The 18,693-nt window shown below is 45.7% G+C and overlaps 1 protein-coding gene across 5 annotated transcripts in view; it reads left to right on the top strand.

Moving 5' to 3' along the window:
* RALYL (RALY RNA binding protein like) overlaps positions 1 to 18,693 on the top strand; it is a 423,906-nt gene that overhangs the window by 378,835 nt on the left and 26,378 nt on the right. For all 5 annotated transcript variants that reach the window (XM_072151628.1, XM_072151625.1, XM_072151626.1 and 2 more), the window contains one exon: positions 16,891 to 17,048. In XM_072151628.1, the coding sequence (XP_072007729.1) occupies positions 16,891 to 17,048 (158 nt within the window). The remainder of the gene's footprint in view (positions 1 to 16,890; positions 17,049 to 18,693) is intronic.

The following is an 18,693-nucleotide window of genomic DNA, read 5'->3' as shown; positions in this document are numbered from 1 at the left end:
AAGGAGGATATTAAACCCCAGAAGAATTGGACAGAATAATTTTTTAGGAAATTTTTCATATTAGTTAAAGTAACCGTCTAAATTCTTCAGTGGGATCAGTAACATTGAGAATTCCCTGTTGTAATATACAAGTTTACCTTGACTTCTAATACTCCAAAGGGGTTAAAGGAATTCTGGTAGTTACCCTGCTCTGGATCCAGGTTCCCACATTGTTCCAGTACTTTAGGTTTTTCTGTCCTATGTCAAGTCCCATATCCTAGGGCAGTGGTGGCGAACCTATGGCACGGGTGCCAAAGGTGGCACTCAGACTGCTCTCTGTGGGCACTTAAGCTACCAACCCAGCACAGAGTTTACCAGACAGGAATAAAACAATCTAACTGCAGTCCCACGCAAGTCAAGATTTACTAATTTCAGTGCTATTTTAACCATTTAATTGCCTAGGACATATCTCAAATGTCCCCACAGGGTGGTCAAGCCTGTATGAGATACATCCTAGATTATAGGGGCCATAACTTTGGATCCCTGGCATCTAGAGTCTCTTGGCTGCTTGGGACTGAAGGCAAAGCAAGAAGGTGTGGAAAGGACCAGATTATCTTTAATGGTCCTCCTGTTCCCATGAATATTCCTGTACAGCGGTTCCCTGGAGAGAAGCGATTTTGGTTGTAGTCTGGGCACTCGCTCTGTCCTAGGGTATCACAGGACCTGCTCCGGCCAATGAGTGGCCTCCCCGTACCTGGGGATGACAAAAGAAGTGGCATCCCATGGTGAGAGGAAGTTATGTCCTGTCCTGTTGGCCATTCATTAGCCAAAGCAGGTCTGTATGGCCAAAAGTACCGAAGAGGAAGAGGGGATCTAAACCATTGTAAGTATTCTACTATAATATAGGTATAGTAGTTGGAGTTGGAGCCAAGCTTAAAGGAAATTTCCATCATAAACAAGCGTTGATAAACCAGGGACACTAATTTATAGATCCAGGCCACATGATTGTAATAATCTTCTTATATTTGTTATCCTCCTTCCTTCTAAAAATCAACCTTTGAAATGACGCTAATGAGCCAGTGCTCTCGGGGTGCTACCAAAGCCCCTCCATGCCACAGATTCACAGACTGTTACACTGTACAGGAACACATCTCCCTCCCACTGTGTGCTGAAACTTTCTTTACTGCAGGCTATTAAGCTACTGGGGCTCTTGGCTCCTCTTATTCATTAGTATAATTTTAGGAGTTGATTTTAGAAGGTAGGAGGCCATGAATAATAAATATAAGAAGATTACCACAGTCAGGGTGCCTGTATTTATGAGTATCGGAGCTGGTTAGTCATGATGGATTTTGACGGTAGATTTTCTTTATCCTGATGTTTTTCCTTGTGTAGTGTGTTTTGAAATTTAAGTTAAAGGGATTGTCCAGAAAACTTCCATCATCTATTCTAAGAGCTTGGGCTGGTGAATCTCACAGACACAAAGGGAGAGATTTACCAAGACTTCAAACCAGAAAACTGCATAGAATCCATGAAATAATTGTAATGCGATTATTTCCTCCTTTACGCCATCTCCTTGCTAAAGGGGTGAGGAGGGACGTGAAGGAGTCGAGTCCGGCAGAGAATTGGGCCGGTGCTGGGAGCCTCTTGATGTATCCATATAAGTGGAAGGGGCGGGGCTTCATCATACGAAATGTCCCCCCGCCGGAGTAAGTTTTACTGATTAAATTTAAACTTTTACTAAATCAAAGCATAGCTAAATTTCAGCAAATAATTGATATTGTTGGAGTAATAAAAATAATAGTAATAATATAGAATAAAATAAATATTATAAAATATAATAAAATATAATAAGAGTAATAAAAAGTTATACATTTTTTCAAAGATCTCTGCTTGCTATCATGCAACAGGAAACTTCATCGTCTACTTCCTTTAGATAAACACTGTCCATGGTCATGTGATGTCACACAGATGCATGGCTTGTTATAACACACAGAGGCTCATTTACTAATGGTCCACAGTCCGCACTATCGTCGGAATACCCGACGATTTCCATTTTTGGCGCACGCAATCGGATATTGGCGCCGGCTTTCACACGACACAAATCGGGGGCGGGCGGGTCGTCAGACGATCCGACGGATTCGGACAACGCGCGGGATTTAACAAAGCAATTTGTGTAGCAAGACATGCACTTACAAGCACCAGGAAGAAGAAGGTGAACTCCGGCGGACCTCAGCGGGGAAGTGACACATGCAGGAAATCGGGCACACGAGCTACGTGAATCGCGCCGGACTTCATCTTCGTCGGACAGTCCGAATCGGGGATCACGACAGGACCGGGTAGGTAAATTTTCCCCATAGTGTAATCAGAGCTGCGTGATGCTAACAAGCCGTGCACCTGTGTGACATCACATGACAAAAGTAAACATCGAAGATTCCTGAAAAATGACAGCAAGCAGAGATCTAGAAAACAGCAAAGAATTGATACAGAAAGTATATTGGAAAATTGTATAACTTTGCATTACACAAACAATATCAATTATTTGTACTGTGCTAAAAGTGGACAACCCCTTTAAGATAATGTTACACCAAAGGAAAGCATTGCCTTTAAATTAAAGTCATTTTGACATCTGTCCAGCTAAGTGCTATTTAGGAGTTAATATCCTCCCTGTGTAACGCTGAAGTCTTTTCACGTTTGAGCGTGCGGCTCGCAGATAGCGGTTATCTAGATAATATGTAATTAACTTGACAGAGGATTTAAATTCCCGCATTAATTTTTTTTTTTTTTGGCTGCAGATCTTCACTTTCAAGTTATTTCCTCATCTTAAGACTCTGCTCTTTTATCAAGAACAAAAACATCTATTTCATTAAACGCCTCATCACCATATAGATTATTGTTGCCAAAGTGTTTGGATTGCTCGTCTAATCTGAACATCCTATTGTGCGGCGTATTATTAGTATTAAACCGGATAAACTGCGGGACGTGATGATATTTGACCTTCTTCATTCTCCGTAGTTGTCACACTGTGACGCCCCCGCTATGTAGATTTATGAATGTTATTCTTCTAAAGGGGAAACAGCAATATTTCATCAGCCATATATTATATCTCCTCTAAAAAAAACAAAATTTTTACTGAAATTCCATTCGCAAAACATTTATTTTTTAGACTTGTTTCGAGCCGTTATATCATCAGCAGGTACAAGTCCCCTTATATTTCTATGGGCTCACACATGGTAGTAGATTCTAGGACTTCAATGCACCAAGTGACCGCTGTATGTGGCCCATTAACACCTTCCTGACAGCACCCGAGGGCTCACAGACAGAGCCCTCTCCGTATAAGGTGGGTGTTTGCTGCAATATGCAGCAAACACGCAAGGTTAACTCCTGCAGTTGGTGCTAGCACCAATTGCGGATGTTAACCATGTACACGCCCCTAACAAAGCTGTTGGAGGCATTTAAATCCAATCCAGGGGGTTTAGAGACGCAGGCAGTGGTGCTGAACTTAAAAAGGGAATGTAGCCCGCCACACCTGGAAAGGACTGCCCTGCTTACTGTACACAAAACGCAGGCGCGCATGTCCAGGTCCTGGCCCTGACTTCCACCAATGTTGACTATAGGTAAGACACAAGTCTCTAATATTTCTTAAATGTATAAACATAATGGGGCACATTTACTAAGGGTCCGCACAACGCATTTCCGTCGGGTTTCCCGACTGTGCCCCAATGTTCTATCCAGCTAGAGAATATTTGGTTATCTACCTCACTGCGCTAGAACTTTAGATATTTAAATATATCAGGCCACATTTATCACTTTTGTGCGCCTAAGTGTAGTAGTTGCACCTAAATTCTTGCGCACTGTTTTGCCAGAATTATCACAAGCTACAACCATCTGTGATAAGTATATTTTCTGTCTCTTATTAATCACTTTACTTTAAACGAGTTTAGGCGCAATTTTGGTGCAGTTTAGGCGCAATGTTAGATTCAGGCACTTACATGTCATCCTGCTACAAGCTCCTCTCTGCTTCTCCCACAGCCCAGAATGAAGATAACACCCACAGCAGCACCCAGGTGTGTGACACCCTGCACCCAGTCACCTCCTCAGCAGTGGCTTCTCCTGGAGGGGATCCCCCAGTGCTGATCTTCTGCTGCACCCCTGTAATTCTGCACAGTATCCCCCTCAGACACACTGGTGATACTGTGCAGAATTACATGGGGGACACTTGTATGTCGTATCTGCAACATTCTGCAAACTTCTGCAAACATTCTGCAAAGTTCTTAGCTCTTTTGCTGTGAGCTCAGCGTTTTGCAGAATATTTTGTAAATAGAAGGTGATGAACTGTAAATAGAGTCCGCAGCTCCTGTCTGCAGTGTATCTCATGTCTGTATTATATGTTCCAGTGTCTGGCTGAGCTTTGCTGCTAGAAATTAGCTCTTCTGCAAAGGGGCTCAGTGCTTTCTTCTCAGATAACGCCACCTTCGGGCTGGAGTGTTTTTGCGCCCGTTTTTGCGCCTAAATGAAAATGTTGCAAGTGATGAATATCATTAGGCGCAGCAAAACATCTGGATTGGTAAGATAGATGAGGGAAAGCTGCTTATTTTTGCTGCGCGGCTAGTTTGGCGTTTAATCGCAAAAATGGCACAAAAACGTTGCGCCTGAATGAAAAGGCGCAAAAACAACAGAAAAAACGAGTGATACATGTGGCCCATCATGTATTACTGGAAACATCCACTCTACGTTTGCATTGTTTCATTCTTAGTGTAGTTTTTAACATTGATTATTAATGTTAATAATGATTACTATTAGAACTACGGACACTCATTTCTTTTGGATTTGGTCTGCTCTATAACATTTTGCCTGCAAGTAAGCCACTGGGGCTTATTTACTAAGGGTCTGTCGATCGCATTTCCGTCGGACTTCACGACATTTTCTGGATTTGCGCCGCTATGACAGGTATTTAGCAGGGGATTGTGTCGGCTTTCATGCGACAGAAATCGGATGGCGGCCGTCAGACGATCAGACTGATTCAGACTGAGCACGGGATTTAAGATTAAAATTGTGTCGCATCCAATGCACTTGTGCAACACCCTCGCGGATGCAATGGCGAGGGAGGGTTTGCGAATACGTCCCACCTGCATGTAATCCCATTACACAACATGGTTCTGATAGGACATAGGGGTATTGCAGTGGTGAATCCTGCCTGGCAAGGCAGAGGTTAAGTATTTTGTATGATGCAAGATGCTATTGTCCAATGATATGTGTTACATCCTGTGTTCTGTAAGCTGAGATGTGATTGGAGGAGCAGCCACCACCTGACCGAAGGGAGGTAATAAAACTCCCTGGCCAGGAATGTTCTAGAGAAGTCTCTCTCAGGAGAGAGAAGAGATTCTAGGAGGATTCCAGTTAGTCTTTCCAGAGATCTTTTCAGAGAGATTCAAGTGTAGGAGAATCAGTGAGTGAGTGAGAAATCTCTGTCTAGCCCATACCAGAGCAGGAAGAGCCTAGCCCCTGCCTCTGAAGAGTGGAGCATTAGACTAGAGTTAGTGTAGTGAGGAAAAGGGGTATCATCTTACCTTTGAAGGTGATACCTGAAGCCCTACAGGACAAGCTGAAGCTTCCTACCAGGACACAGCTGCCTCCCAGCCTGCCCTCTACTTCCAGGCTGGTGAACTATCTCCTGAGGCTCCCTCCAACTCACATCTCGGCACCCTACCTACCTGTTAAAGGCACGTTTGCTGCGGTTCCTGCGGTTCAAATAAAGAACTGTAAGTTGTTTTCTTCAACTTCTGTCTCCGTCTGGTCCCTGCTAATACGGCTGCCTTCATCACCGGCACCCTGTCCATCACCCAGAGACTCACACTCGGGACACTAAGGGGTTGCCCCAGGGAGATCCGCTATAGCAGCCTCTCCCTCATCATTTCTTGCCAACATCACCCTGCTGGAGACCTGCCAGGCTGTAGGACAGCCCTCTGGTTCCCCCGTACCAAGCACCGTGACAATAGCGTGCTTAGGCCGCAACCGCCAGCCACTCCGGTACAGCGGGCCCCGGCTGTCTCCAGGCCTCCCCTTTAAGGCTAGGCCCCGGTGGGGGATGTTGCAAGTGGCGTCACGAACAGGATTGATACTTCTGTGCCTTATCACGGCATTAAAGACTTTCCTTTATTCAAAAGACTGTGCTGCCTAACCCTGCTGCCATTCGGGTTTAGGCCCAAGTGCTTGTGTGTTTCTGGACTGAACTGTGTTATACTGCTGCCACGTGCTGTCGAGCGCCGCTCCAGCACTCCAGAGGTTAATTCTGGCAAGAACTGTACCAGCTCTGCTACATCCGGCGCTGCCGCGCCTGAAGATTTTTACCTCAGAAACTGTGGCGCAGCAAATAATTCAAGCCCGCCAAAACCTTCACTGGCGGGAAACCCAGATGACGCACCAAGCTCCACCCACGCGCGAAGGGTGCGAACCCCGCCTCCTGTGGCGCAGGAAAAATTAGAGCCCGCCACAGCTCTTGGCGGGAAGGACTTGGACTCCTCCCACTGGCTCGAGGCGGACTTCCTGCCCCGCCTCAGAGAAACGCCAGAACTCGAGTGGATTTTGGACAGTGAGGACAGCATCATGTGGGGTCCTCCGCCCTTCCCTCCTGTGGAGCGTCCTGAGTTCTTTGAAGTGCTGGAGACCATGGTGGTGGTCTCTGCGCAGCCGGTCCGGAGGCCCTTTGCTGGGCACCGGCTGCACCGAGGACTGACCCGAGCATTCGTCACCCGGCGGTATGTCCAGACGGTGACGGAGTACCAAGTTCCTCCCGGGCGGTTCCTCGTACCTATCCCGGTTACCATTCCGGTACCGCAGGCCCACGTGGAGGCGCCACGTGGGGAGGCCCCGACTCCTGTTGAGCCAGCGCCTGGGCCTACTGCTGCTGTGCCACCTGCTCCGAGGCCTACTGTCCCTGCTGTTCGGCCTGCTAGCCCTGCTGTGACGGTTTCTGATCCTCCGGCTGCTCCCGCTCCTGTTCCGGCACCTGCCAGACCATCACGGAGATCCGAGCCTGCACCGGAGCCACGAGCCCCAGCACCAGCACCTCCGCAGCCTCGAGGCCGAGGTGAGGCCGCCCGCCAGCGACTCCGGGACGCTGTCTCGGAGCAGCGAAGCCGCGAGAAGGAGGCCCAACGCTACATGGCCGGCCGGTCTACAGCTGGAGCCTGGGTGGAAAAGAACCGCACCACCGGCATGGTCCGGTTCTTCGATAAGCAGCGTGGCTATGGCTTCGCCACTCAGGACTACACCGGACGGGAAGTATTTATACCCCGCCGGTCTGTCAAGAGGCCTGATCTGCCGGAGAGCCAGCACAACCTGAAGCCAGGCGAGTGCATTGAATTCTCCCTGCAAGAGGGACCCCGAGGACCCTGGGCGGCTGGTGTGATCCGGATCCCCGACTCCGATGAGGACCGCTACCTCCCGTATGACGACTGGTATGAGGACGACGAGTGGCCGGAATCTCCGAACACCTCTTCTTCCTCGGCTGCGAGTCCCCGGGCGGTGACCCACGTGAATGCCCCTTCCACGGTAATCGTGAGTACGGGTCCCATTGCCATCCATGGGCCGGGCATGATCCAGGGCGCCACCCCCACCGTCTCCCCTGCCGGGAGTATTGCCAGGTCCCGCGGCTCTTCTGTGGGAGAAGACATCCCGGCTAGCGAACCTGGTCCGGAGGTTCCGTCTAGGCCCACATCTCCCCTTGCCGGTTACCAATGGGGTGATGACCCGGCCCCGGAAGAACCGGAGCTGGAGGGAGCTGCGGCGCTGCCGCAGGTCCCAGTTTATTTCTTTCTGGACCCCTCCGTGGTCCCTGGCTCAGTTGAGCCCCCGGCTGGAACAGCCGACACCCCGGGTGACAGCGCTCCTCCCCCTGAAGGTCCGGATGATGTTGCTGCACCTGCAGTACCCGCTACTGCCACCGGGTGTCCCCAGCCGGCACCTACTCCCGCTGAGGATGCACAGGATTCCCTACTGACTTTGGATCCTGTCCCTGCTGAACCCAGCGAAGATGCTGACTAACCCCTGAAGGGCTGTAGCCCTCTCCAGGTACTATGTCCCTTGTACATATTGTATATTTCTGCCCTTACCCTATAGAGCCAGAGACTTTCCTGAGACTCTCATCCCTATTTATCTCAGTCAAGAGATTATACATTGTCCTGTGCTATGATAGCACCCTTCCTCTGCCACAGCAGAGATTCCTACCAAAGGACTCTGTCCCTCTACACAAAGAGGAGACCCTTTGCTTCTCAGTGCACTTTTCCCCACATCAAGGGCTGTACCCAGAAGATGGACTTTGTCATTAAAGACCTTCTGTGAGACTTTTGCCAGATACTACCAGGGGAAAGTTGCCATATAATTTATTATCATTTTGCACTTAATGCCTTCCTTTTTAGGTACGGACATTCTGCTTGCACTCTTTATGCCTTTTCTTTGCAGGAAAAGAGACATTTACTATCGTGCTACCCTGAGTAGCCTATCTACTTCTGTAACGTTTGTAACGTTCAAGATGTGTACCCATTGGGCTCCTAAGCCAATGTGAATTTATCACCTGTTTGCACACTGTCATATATGCCAGTAGTCTGCATTAACCCTTTCATAGGCTTTTCAGGTTGTAGTGTGGCTGTGTCGGACCGTCTTTCTATGTAAAACACTGACCGCTACCTGATCCCTCAAACCGAGGTTTGCACATGGGGGTAGTCCGTAAACTGCGGGTCTTTAGGGGACCGGGGGTGTTACACAGTTAGCACCTGGATGCCACCCATACATGGGTAAGGATACCAGTCAGGAGGTACTTGTGTCGCATATGCTAACGCAATGCAGATAGACACCTTATATAATTGCCGCCAGGGAAGAAGTGTTGATAAAACAAATATACAGGCCTTGGTGCAAGGAGTGGATTACAGGACATGACACCACACCTTTCCTACTGTACAGTTTGGTTTAATGGCGTCAGCGACCAACTGTCATACAGCTACATGTTTTTGTCTTAGTCCGACACCAACCCAGGTGCCTGTCTCCAGGACCATGGGCGGTTTGTCCCTACACCTCACATAGCCTGCACTTCCTAGAAGTGCCCTTAGCCCCCTCTGTGCCCCAAACCATCTGTAGCCGAGCCGAGGGCGGCTCTTTCAATTGCCCCCGGGGTATGCAACACCCTCGCGGATGCAATGGCGAGGGAGGGTTTGCGAATACGTCCCACCTGCATGTAATCCCATTACACAACATGGTTCTGATAGGACATAGGGGTATTGCAGTGGTGAATCCTGCCTGGCAAGGCAGAGGTTAAGTATTTTGTATGATGCAAGATGCTATTGTCCAATGATATGTGTTACATCCTGTGCTCTGTAAGCTGAGATGTGATTGGAGGAGCAGCCACCACCTGACCGAAGGGAGGTAATAAAACCTCTGGTCAGGAATGTTCTAGAGAAGTCTCTCTCAGGAGAGAGAAGAGATTCTAGGAGGATTCCAGTTAGTCTTTCCAGAGATCTTTTCAGAGAGATTCAAGTGTAGGAGAATCAGTGAGTGAGTGAGAAATCTCAGTCTAGCCCATACCAGAGCAGGAAGAGCTTAGCCCCTGCCTCTGAAGAGTGGAGCATTAGACTAGAGTTAGTGTAGTGAGGAAAAGGGGTATTATCTTACCTTTGAAGGTGATACCTGAAGCCCTACAGGACAAGCTGAAGCTTCCTACCAGGACACAGCTGCCTCCCAGCCTGCCCTCTACTTCCAGGCTGGTGAACTATCTCCTGAGGCTCCCTCCAACTCACATCTCGGCACCCTACCTACCTGTTAAAGGCACGTTTGCTGCGGTTCCTGCGGTTCAAATAAAGAACTGTAAGTTGTTTTCTTCAACTTCTGTCTCCGTCTGGTCCCTGCTAATACGGCTGCCTTCATCACCGGCACCCTGTCCATCACCCAGAGACTCACACTCGGGACACTAAGGGGTTGCCCCAGGGAGATCCGCTATAGCAGCCTCTCCCTCATCATTTCTTGCCAACATCACCCTGCTGGAGACCTGCCAGGCTGTAGGACAGCCCTCTGGTTCCCCCGTACCAAGCACCGTGACAATAGCGTGCTTAGGCCGCAACCGCCAGCCACTCCGGTACAGCGGGCCCCGGCTGTCTCCAGGCCTCCCCTTTAAGGCTAGGCCTTGGTGGGGGATGTTGCACTTGCATACACTGGGAAGAAGATGTTAACTTTGTCAGACCTGAGCGGGGAAGCGGCACATGCAGGATATTGGGCGCACGATCTTAGTGAATTGTGGCAGAGGGCATTGTCGTTAGACCGGGTAAGTAAATGTGCCTCACTATGTACAATCTGCACTGCTCCTCCTGCTCTATAACATGTTGGCTGCAGATAGGACACTATGTACACTCTGCACTGCTTATTCTGCTCTATAACATGCTGCCTGCAGATAGGACCCTATGAACAATCTGCTTAGCTCCTCCTGCTCTATAACATGCTGCCTGAAAATAGGACACTATGTACAATCTGATGAGCTTTTCCTGCTCTATAACATGCTGCCTGCAAATAGGACACTATGTACAATCTGATGAGCTTTTCCTGCTCCATAACATGCTGCCTGCAAATAGGACACTATGTACAATCTGAGTAGCTCCTCCTGCTCTATAACATGCTGCCTGCTAAGAGACATGATGGGGGAGATTTATCAGTGCTCCTACGCCAGTTTTTTCCCCGCTGTTCACAGTAACACCACTATGCTACATCTGGTTTTCGGATAACAGTATTGTAAGAAATGTAGATCTCATCTCCGTTGATAATAAGACTGCGTCCATGAATCTTTTAACAACGGTCACACAGAATTAAGTCAAGAATTTCAACCTTACTGATGAGCCAGTGAGCCAGAGCAACAAATCACCAAAGTGAGTAATAATGTCTTCCTACAAAGGCAGCCATTAAGGATCTTACATTTCCATGGCGTTCAGAGCTACTTATTGTAGCATGAAGCGCGTGGCTGACACAAGGAGCCGCTGATTAGCATCATGTACTGCTCAATATCACAGGGACTTCATCCAAGGGAGACTATAGCTGCCATTATTAAAGGTTTAGGGGGGATTAGAGATAAAAAGTCAAAATTGCAGCAGGCTATGGATTTTACTTTTAAACTGTGTTTATATACAGTTCATACATTTTTAATATATGGAATTATGTATAATTAGGCAAAACAATAAAATAAATCGGACTTAGACATCAAAATGCTCCTGCCCCTCCCAGATGACACATCACTCACTCATCAGTTTAGTATTACTATACAAGAAAATAAATCTCCTTTTCATGTTCCTTCTTGTGTATTTGTGCTACCAACCAGATGAGAACACTAAGAGGAGACAAAGCATTAAAGGAAATCTACCAACAAGGATCTATGGCCTCCTTCCTTTTAAAATCAACTTAATTGTGTGGGGAAATCGCCTGAGCCCCTCCATGCTGTAACATCACAGGCTGTCACAGTGTCTCCCCCCATCGGCACTTCCCCTCCCTCTGCCTGATTTTACACATTTGGAGAGGAAAGTGCTCCTGCTCAGTGTAACAGCCAGTGAAGCTACAGCACAAAGGGGCTCTGGTAACCCCCGCATCTAGTCAGCCTCATTTGCATAATCATAAAACTTAATTTTAGAAGGAAGGAAGTGTACCTGGTTTATCATGCTTGGTTTTGATGCCACACTTCCATTAGTTGTATTTAACTGAAGATCCTAAGTTAAGGATTCCTCTTCCATTTGCAAAAATTCTTGGAAATGATTTTCTAGAGATGGTGAAAAATGAAAACCCAAATCAGCTTTTCCAAACAATGTTAAAGGGGTTTTCCCCCAGAATGGGGGTCCAGAGGTATATCTAACCTGTCTTGTATTGCAAAATTGTCAAAGACAGAAGTCAATGAAACAAAGGAAAAGTTTTTGTCATAAGCTCCATAGATTTCTGTGAGACTTCTTTCACACCTGAGTGAAGTTGGCCCCCCCACCTTGTTCAAATCAAACAAAATTGGTGTCAAACGTTTGTGCTACGTTTGTGCTGGTTTGTGCAGCAGAAATTTTTGTTTGTGCCGCTATCGTTTTCGAGATTTTAATGAAAGTTTCCAGAGGTCATCAGAGGTCAACCAGCCCCCCCACACTGCCCAAATCAAACAAAACTGGTGCCGAACAATTCTGCTACGTTTGTGCTGGTTTGTGCTGCGCAAATTTTTGTTTGTGCTGCTTTTGTTTTGAATATATGAACAAAAAATGAAAGTTCAAAAGTTCCAGCAGCCCCCCCACATTAACGGAATCAAACAAAACTGGTGTCAAACATTAGTGCTACGTTTGTGCTGGTTTGTGCAGCAAAAATTTTTGTTTGTGCCGCTATAATTTTTAAGGTATGTTCAGGTGTTTGAGGTGTTTAGGATGAACTGGTAAAAAACAAACCTAGTGACACTTCCCTGGTTTGATCACCAGGGGGAGCTAGCAAACACATTGTACTTTGGAAGAAATGAACTCTGATGACCTCTGCAAAAAAGTATGAATATATTAAAAATGATAGCGGCACAAACGAAAATTTTTGCTGCACAAACATAGCACTAACGTTTGACACCAGTTTTGTTTGATTCCGTTAATGTGGGGGGGCTGGCTGAACTTTTGAACTTTAATTTTTTGTTCATAAATTCAAAACAAAAGCAGCACAAACAAAAATTTGCGCAGCACAAACGTAGCAGAATTATTTGGAACCAGTTTTGTTTGATTTGGGCAATGTGGGGGGGCTGGTTGACCTCTGATGATCTCTGGAAACTTTCATTCAAATCTTAAAAACGATAGCGGCACAAACGAAAATTTCTGCTGCACAAACCAGCACAAATGTAGCACAAACGTTTGACACCAATTTTGTTTGATTTGAACAAGGTGGGGGGGCCAACTTCACTTAGGTTTCTTTTCACAGCTCGCAGGACATCCTGATGTCACCAAATCTGTTGTGAGATTAATAACTTTTTAAACCAACTTGCAACATTGTAACACAAAGTAATTCACAAACCTGTTCCCAATATAATTGACTGACTCGGGTATCACAGCCATCAGCTCCTTGGTGCCATGTGTAAACAAAAAGCACAACCCCGGAAGCGTCTGTCCCTATGTTCCTGGAGCAGCCCAAACCTGAAAATGCCAATTCAAAGTCAATGGTAACTGTGGCTGTAGTTACAGCTTTCATCCACTACATGGACACAGAGCCAAAGACTTGCAGATCTTTTCCCTACAGTGTGTGGGGCATGATGTAGGGATCAACTATTGATGGGCTGTTCTGAAGATGAGCACTCAGGCCAACCCCTTTAAGGGTAGACACATATGTACCATTGCCCATTATACAAAGTGTCTATGACTTTTATTTAAGGTTTCATTTATTGAGGGATAAAGTATCTAAGCAAAGTCGACAAATAAGTACAAACTGGATTTACTTACAGGCTCCCATCTTTATTTATTCATTACTTACCAAGACATTTGCACAGACATAAATTAGAAGTAAAATCTCTAAGGAGCCGTTATTTTTTACATGTGAGTAATCGCCGGCTATAAAGACAATGGGGCAGATTTACTTACCCGGTCCATTCGCGATCCAGCAGCGCGATCACTGCACTGGATTCGGGTCCGGCCGGGATTCATTAAGGTAGTTCCTCCGCCGTCCACCAGGTGGCGCTGCTGCGCTGAAAAGCACGCGCTGGAGTTCACCGAGCCGGGCTGAGCGAAGGTAAGTGCAAGCTGCGCGACAGATTTTTTGTTTTAAATGCAGCGTTTTTTCCGAATTCATCGGGTTTTCGTTCGGCCACGCTCCCCGATTTCCGTCGCGTGCATGCCAGCGCGGATGCGCCACAATCCGATCGTGTGCGCCAAAATCCCGGGGCAATTCAGGGGAAATCGGCGTAAATCGGAAATATTCGGGTAACATGTCGGGAAAACGCGAATCGGGCCCTTAGTAAATGACCCCAAATGGGGCACATTTACTTACCCGGTCCTGTTGCAATCCAGCGGCTCGTTCTCCGATGAGGATTCGGGTCTGCCGTGATTCACTAAGGTTGTGCACCCGATGTCCTCCAGGTGTCGCTGCTGTGCCGAGGTCCGGCGGAGTTCACCATCCTATTCCTGGTGCATGTAAGTGCGTGTCAAGAGACACATTTCTTTTTAATCCGTCCGATGCGACACAATCCATTCGCGTGCGCCAAAAACCTGGCACAATTCCGCGCAAACCGGTAATTTTCGGGAAACCTAACGAAAATGAGCGATTTGGGCCATTAGTAAATGAGCCCCATTGTGAATTAGATTGACTGCTCTCCCGTAATGATAAAAGATTCTTCTGATTGAATAATTCAGCCATACTCTGTCACACTAAAGTACAGCTCTCCCTATGTACACATCTCTTATTCATACACTTATATATAGAAGCTGGAAGAGCATATGGTAACAAGCGAGGCCTTCGCAGCTGTCACATGTCAATCTAAACGCAATGCAGTACATTGTGGGGGCGGATGTAGTTTTCTTACTTATCCCTCAAACTTTTATTAAAAGAATATAGAACTTTAATAACTTATTGAATCATAGATAGCATGATGAGAGTATTCACCTGCATCATACAGGTCATACAGGTCCTGGGTAATTCCACTACTAACCGTAGTAGAGTCACACTAGAGGAAAAGAAGCTTTAACAAACCACTAATAAAACTAACAGAAAATACCTAAAAACAGTCTATATTGCTTTGCACCACATGTATCAAGGGTTTTAGACATTTATAAACCTAGTAGTGAGAAAATGGGTTTTGGCCTACTTAAAGGGAACCTGTCATCAGAAATTCTTCTAATGAACCACTACCAGCATGTTGTCAAGCAGTTGAACAGCTTTATGTTTCTTTCATGGCCCAGCTTGGTGCCATCATCCAGAAAAAATCTCCCTGCCTCTAAAACCTACCATGTGATCACCGGACCTCAGGAGTTCTGATCAATGATGTCCCTGGACGCAGGACCATCAATTACAGGGAAGTGAGTGTTCTAAGGCAGAAAATGCTTGACTTCAATGTTAAACTCTCCGCCTCCTTGACTTCATAAAACCAATTTACATCTCAATTCAAAGATGATTTTCTGGATGATGCCACCACACTGGACCATGAAAAAATCATCATTTAGAAACTTCTCAGCTGCTTGATAACATACTGGTAGTGGTTTATTATGGCAATTTCTGATGACAGGTTCCATTTAAAAGGGTTTTCGCACAAAACAAGTGAGACCCTATTCACAGTGATGAGACCCGCACAGATCACAAGAAGGGTGGGTCTGATGTACTCCCGTTGGACCCCTCATCACTCCCCGAGATGAGTGGAGTAGGCAGTAGCACATGGCTGGACTTCCCCAGTCAATCGCAGTACTTGGGTATCTCCGCCAGCTCCATATCTTCTGGATAAGGCCTAACTTATTTTGTGGATAAACCCCTTTAAAGGAAAAGGGGTGCGTGTCAAAATTATGCTAATTAATCAAAATTTAACACATTTTTCTGTTGCTACACTACACCAAGTACCAGCCGGTACAAAATTAAAATAAGACTTAAACTACACCAGTTTTATAATTTGGCATAATAATGATATAATAATTCCTTTCTTTATATAGTGCACATAGATTACGCAGCACTACACTAAGCATCTGATATTTTGATAAATCTGATGCAGCAAGACTGTCTAGTCTCATCTCTAACTTAGTCTTACTTTACATAGATTTTCCAAATAGTATCTTTCTTAAATCTTCAGATTAAGACCATGCAAGGCATTGCATGTGGGACAACTATGGAACTATTGCTGTTCGATTTGGTACTTCTCATTAAGAATTTGTCATAAAGGTTCTTTTTTTCGCCCTCTTAACAGGGGTCAGGCTGCTGGACACCACCAGGTTGATACAACAGTATTCACCAGTTCAGAAGTAACTGGCGTGGATGGTTCTAGAGACATTAGTTCATGACACCAAAGGTTAAGGCAGAAGGGTGGTCACTGAACAAGCCAAGAACAGATAAAAACTTTAGATAATGATACAAGTGGGAAAGTAAAGGCCAGAAGGTACAGGTTCATATATGTGTAGACAAGTAGGGATCAGGAAATCGGAAGACAATTTCTATGTCAATGACCTATGTTGAAACACAGAGACCTCTTTGCTCAGACACCTTCCTATGAGACATTGTGCCTTAAAGAATGCTTGGGCTTGACTGGAGGCTAAATGCATGGTCATGGTCAGCTCCAGGTTTTATTAGGCTCCCAGGTGATAGAGCCTCAGTGGGCCCCTTTGCAGTGAACTCATGTGACGACATTAAAAAATGTAAAAAATAAAAATGTCTACTGTTCCCTAAAATATTTCCTAGCTCATCATACCAATCAGTCCCCTCATGGTTAGTTTATATAAAGCCCCCCTCACCCTCATGGATTCCTTATGTACAGCCTTAAGTGGGCCCCCCCAGCAGCCCTGGGCCCTGGCACTTGCCCAGGTATGCCCTGTGCTAGCGCCGGCCCTTTGCAAGGTGTATGTAATTTAGGAACAGATTCTTGGGAAATGTGAGAACCCAAAATGTCTATCACCTACTATATATCAGATGCTTGTTGAAGGATGGGGCGTAAAGAGGTTTTTTTTATACTGGATTTTATGCTTTTGTATTTGAGCTCTGTGTCTAAAGTGATGCACCTCTTGCTGAGATTTAATATAAATATATATATATATACTGTTTATTTAACTTTTATACATACAAATGAATGATTCATACTCTTATATCACTTTTATATTCCAATTGTATTGTATTGTATTGTATTGTATTGCCAGAACAATATAATGCTATTGAGAGACACTTACTGTATGTGATATGTAACAGAACAATGTCATTGCTTTCAAGGTTGTTTGATTACGGACATGGACGCGTCCCCCCTCCTCCCCGTGCAGTGATTCCATTGAAGCGGCCCCGTATTACTGTGCCTGCAACACGAAGAGGCAAAGGAGTCTTTACTTTAAAAGCCGGATCTAGATCTGCCGCAAGCAGCTCCGCATCGAAATGTGAGTGTCCTTCTTTATGTGCTATGAAACCACTTGCAATACCGCAAAATTTTTCCTTTCCCAAAAATCCTTACGAATAGAACTTCAGGAACAAAGGACTGAACAGAATTAAGAAAAAGTGCAGTGAAAATAGAATACCACGAAAACTTCTCCAGTGGATTTTTAGATTTGTGGGTCATTATATTGTTACAAACCCATATATTGTTACAGGTCCAGGTCCTGGTCCTCACTGATTCCAGGATCTGGTTTCCCCACACAGTCTTCTCCTGGTCCTAGGGACAAGTTATGGGGAGAATCCAGGGCATGTTCCCCAAGGTTTTGGGGCTCCAACGATCCACTTTAATGTATTTATGCTGTTTCAGAAATACATTATTTAAGTTAAAGTTTACATGTGAAGGCCGCATCTGTGCGCATGCATGACTGATACTTACAATGGTTTTTGTAGCGCCATAGGAGTGAATGGGATCATTCACACCAGCACTTAAAGGAAATCTACCACCTTGTAAAATGCATTTAGACCAAACCTATAAAGGACACAGCACTGCAGGATCTGTTCTTGCTATTTCTTTGAATTCAGCAGTTTTGTAAAAAAAAAAATAAAAATTAAGACTTCTGTGGATGTCACACAAGGCGCTTTCCTTATATCCTCACAGCGCACATGTACTAATAGAGTAGTGCGCTGCTTTGTAGTACTGCTGCATGAACAAACCCTGAATCCTACGCTTTGACGCAAAACGTCTGCTCTGTAGTGTTGTGTCACAGCCGAGGCTTCCAGGTTTGTTTGCGCTGCAGCTGACTGCGCGCTATTTAGCACTAATATGCATGTGCTACAGCTCCTGGGACGGAGAAACGTAGGGCAGTCCATGATAACTCATGCACGCAGAAGGTGTGCATAGTTAGGGTATAAGGAATGTGCACAGCACCATGTGTGACATCCAAAGTAGTGCCGAAGGGTCATTAGCATAATTGTATAATTGTTTTTGTGACAAAAACGCTGAATTTAAAGAATTAATCAGAATTATCAAATCCTACATTAGCATCACTGGTCCTGTGTAAAAGTATGTTTGGTCAAAAATTCATTCTACAAAGTAGTAGATTTCCTTTCAGTCAAATGGGATTTTACAGTCCCAGGTTCTCCCAATCACTTGTGGTCCCAGCAGTTGGTCTTCAATCTATTTGTAACTGATCCCCTATCCATATCTTGTCAATTGATAGAAGACAAGACCTGGTTATAAATTTCTCTATGACCCTTTGTATATCAGTATCAGAGGGCACCAGATTCAGGATTTCTGGTGCACGTTCTTCATGAATCTGGCGCCCCCTGCACTCCCCTAACACCAATTTTTTTGTGTGCACTTTTTACATGGGGCGCGCAACACACTTTTGTCAGACTTTGCATAATAAATGTGGCGCACGGTCCGACTGTGCACAGGAACACTTATTTCAGTGCAGAATTTTATGAAGAATAGTGCAGCCGCGCCACAAATGTGTTTCGGACGCTTCTTAAATACACGTGCCAGCAGCTATAAAAATAGCCAAGCAGAGCGATGAGGATGAATTGCAATTTTTTTTATGTAGATGATGTTCACATTAGGCAGAAGAAGAAAAATTCATATTAACTAATGTGAATGGTGTGGGGATGGTG

This window comes from Engystomops pustulosus, chromosome 5 (assembly GCF_040894005.1).
Source record: "Engystomops pustulosus chromosome 5, aEngPut4.maternal, whole genome shotgun sequence".
Taxonomy (NCBI): Eukaryota; Metazoa; Chordata; class Amphibia; order Anura; family Leptodactylidae; genus Engystomops; species Engystomops pustulosus.
Note: the sequence above shows the minus strand (reverse complement) of the source record. Positions and strands in the feature narration are given on the sequence as shown.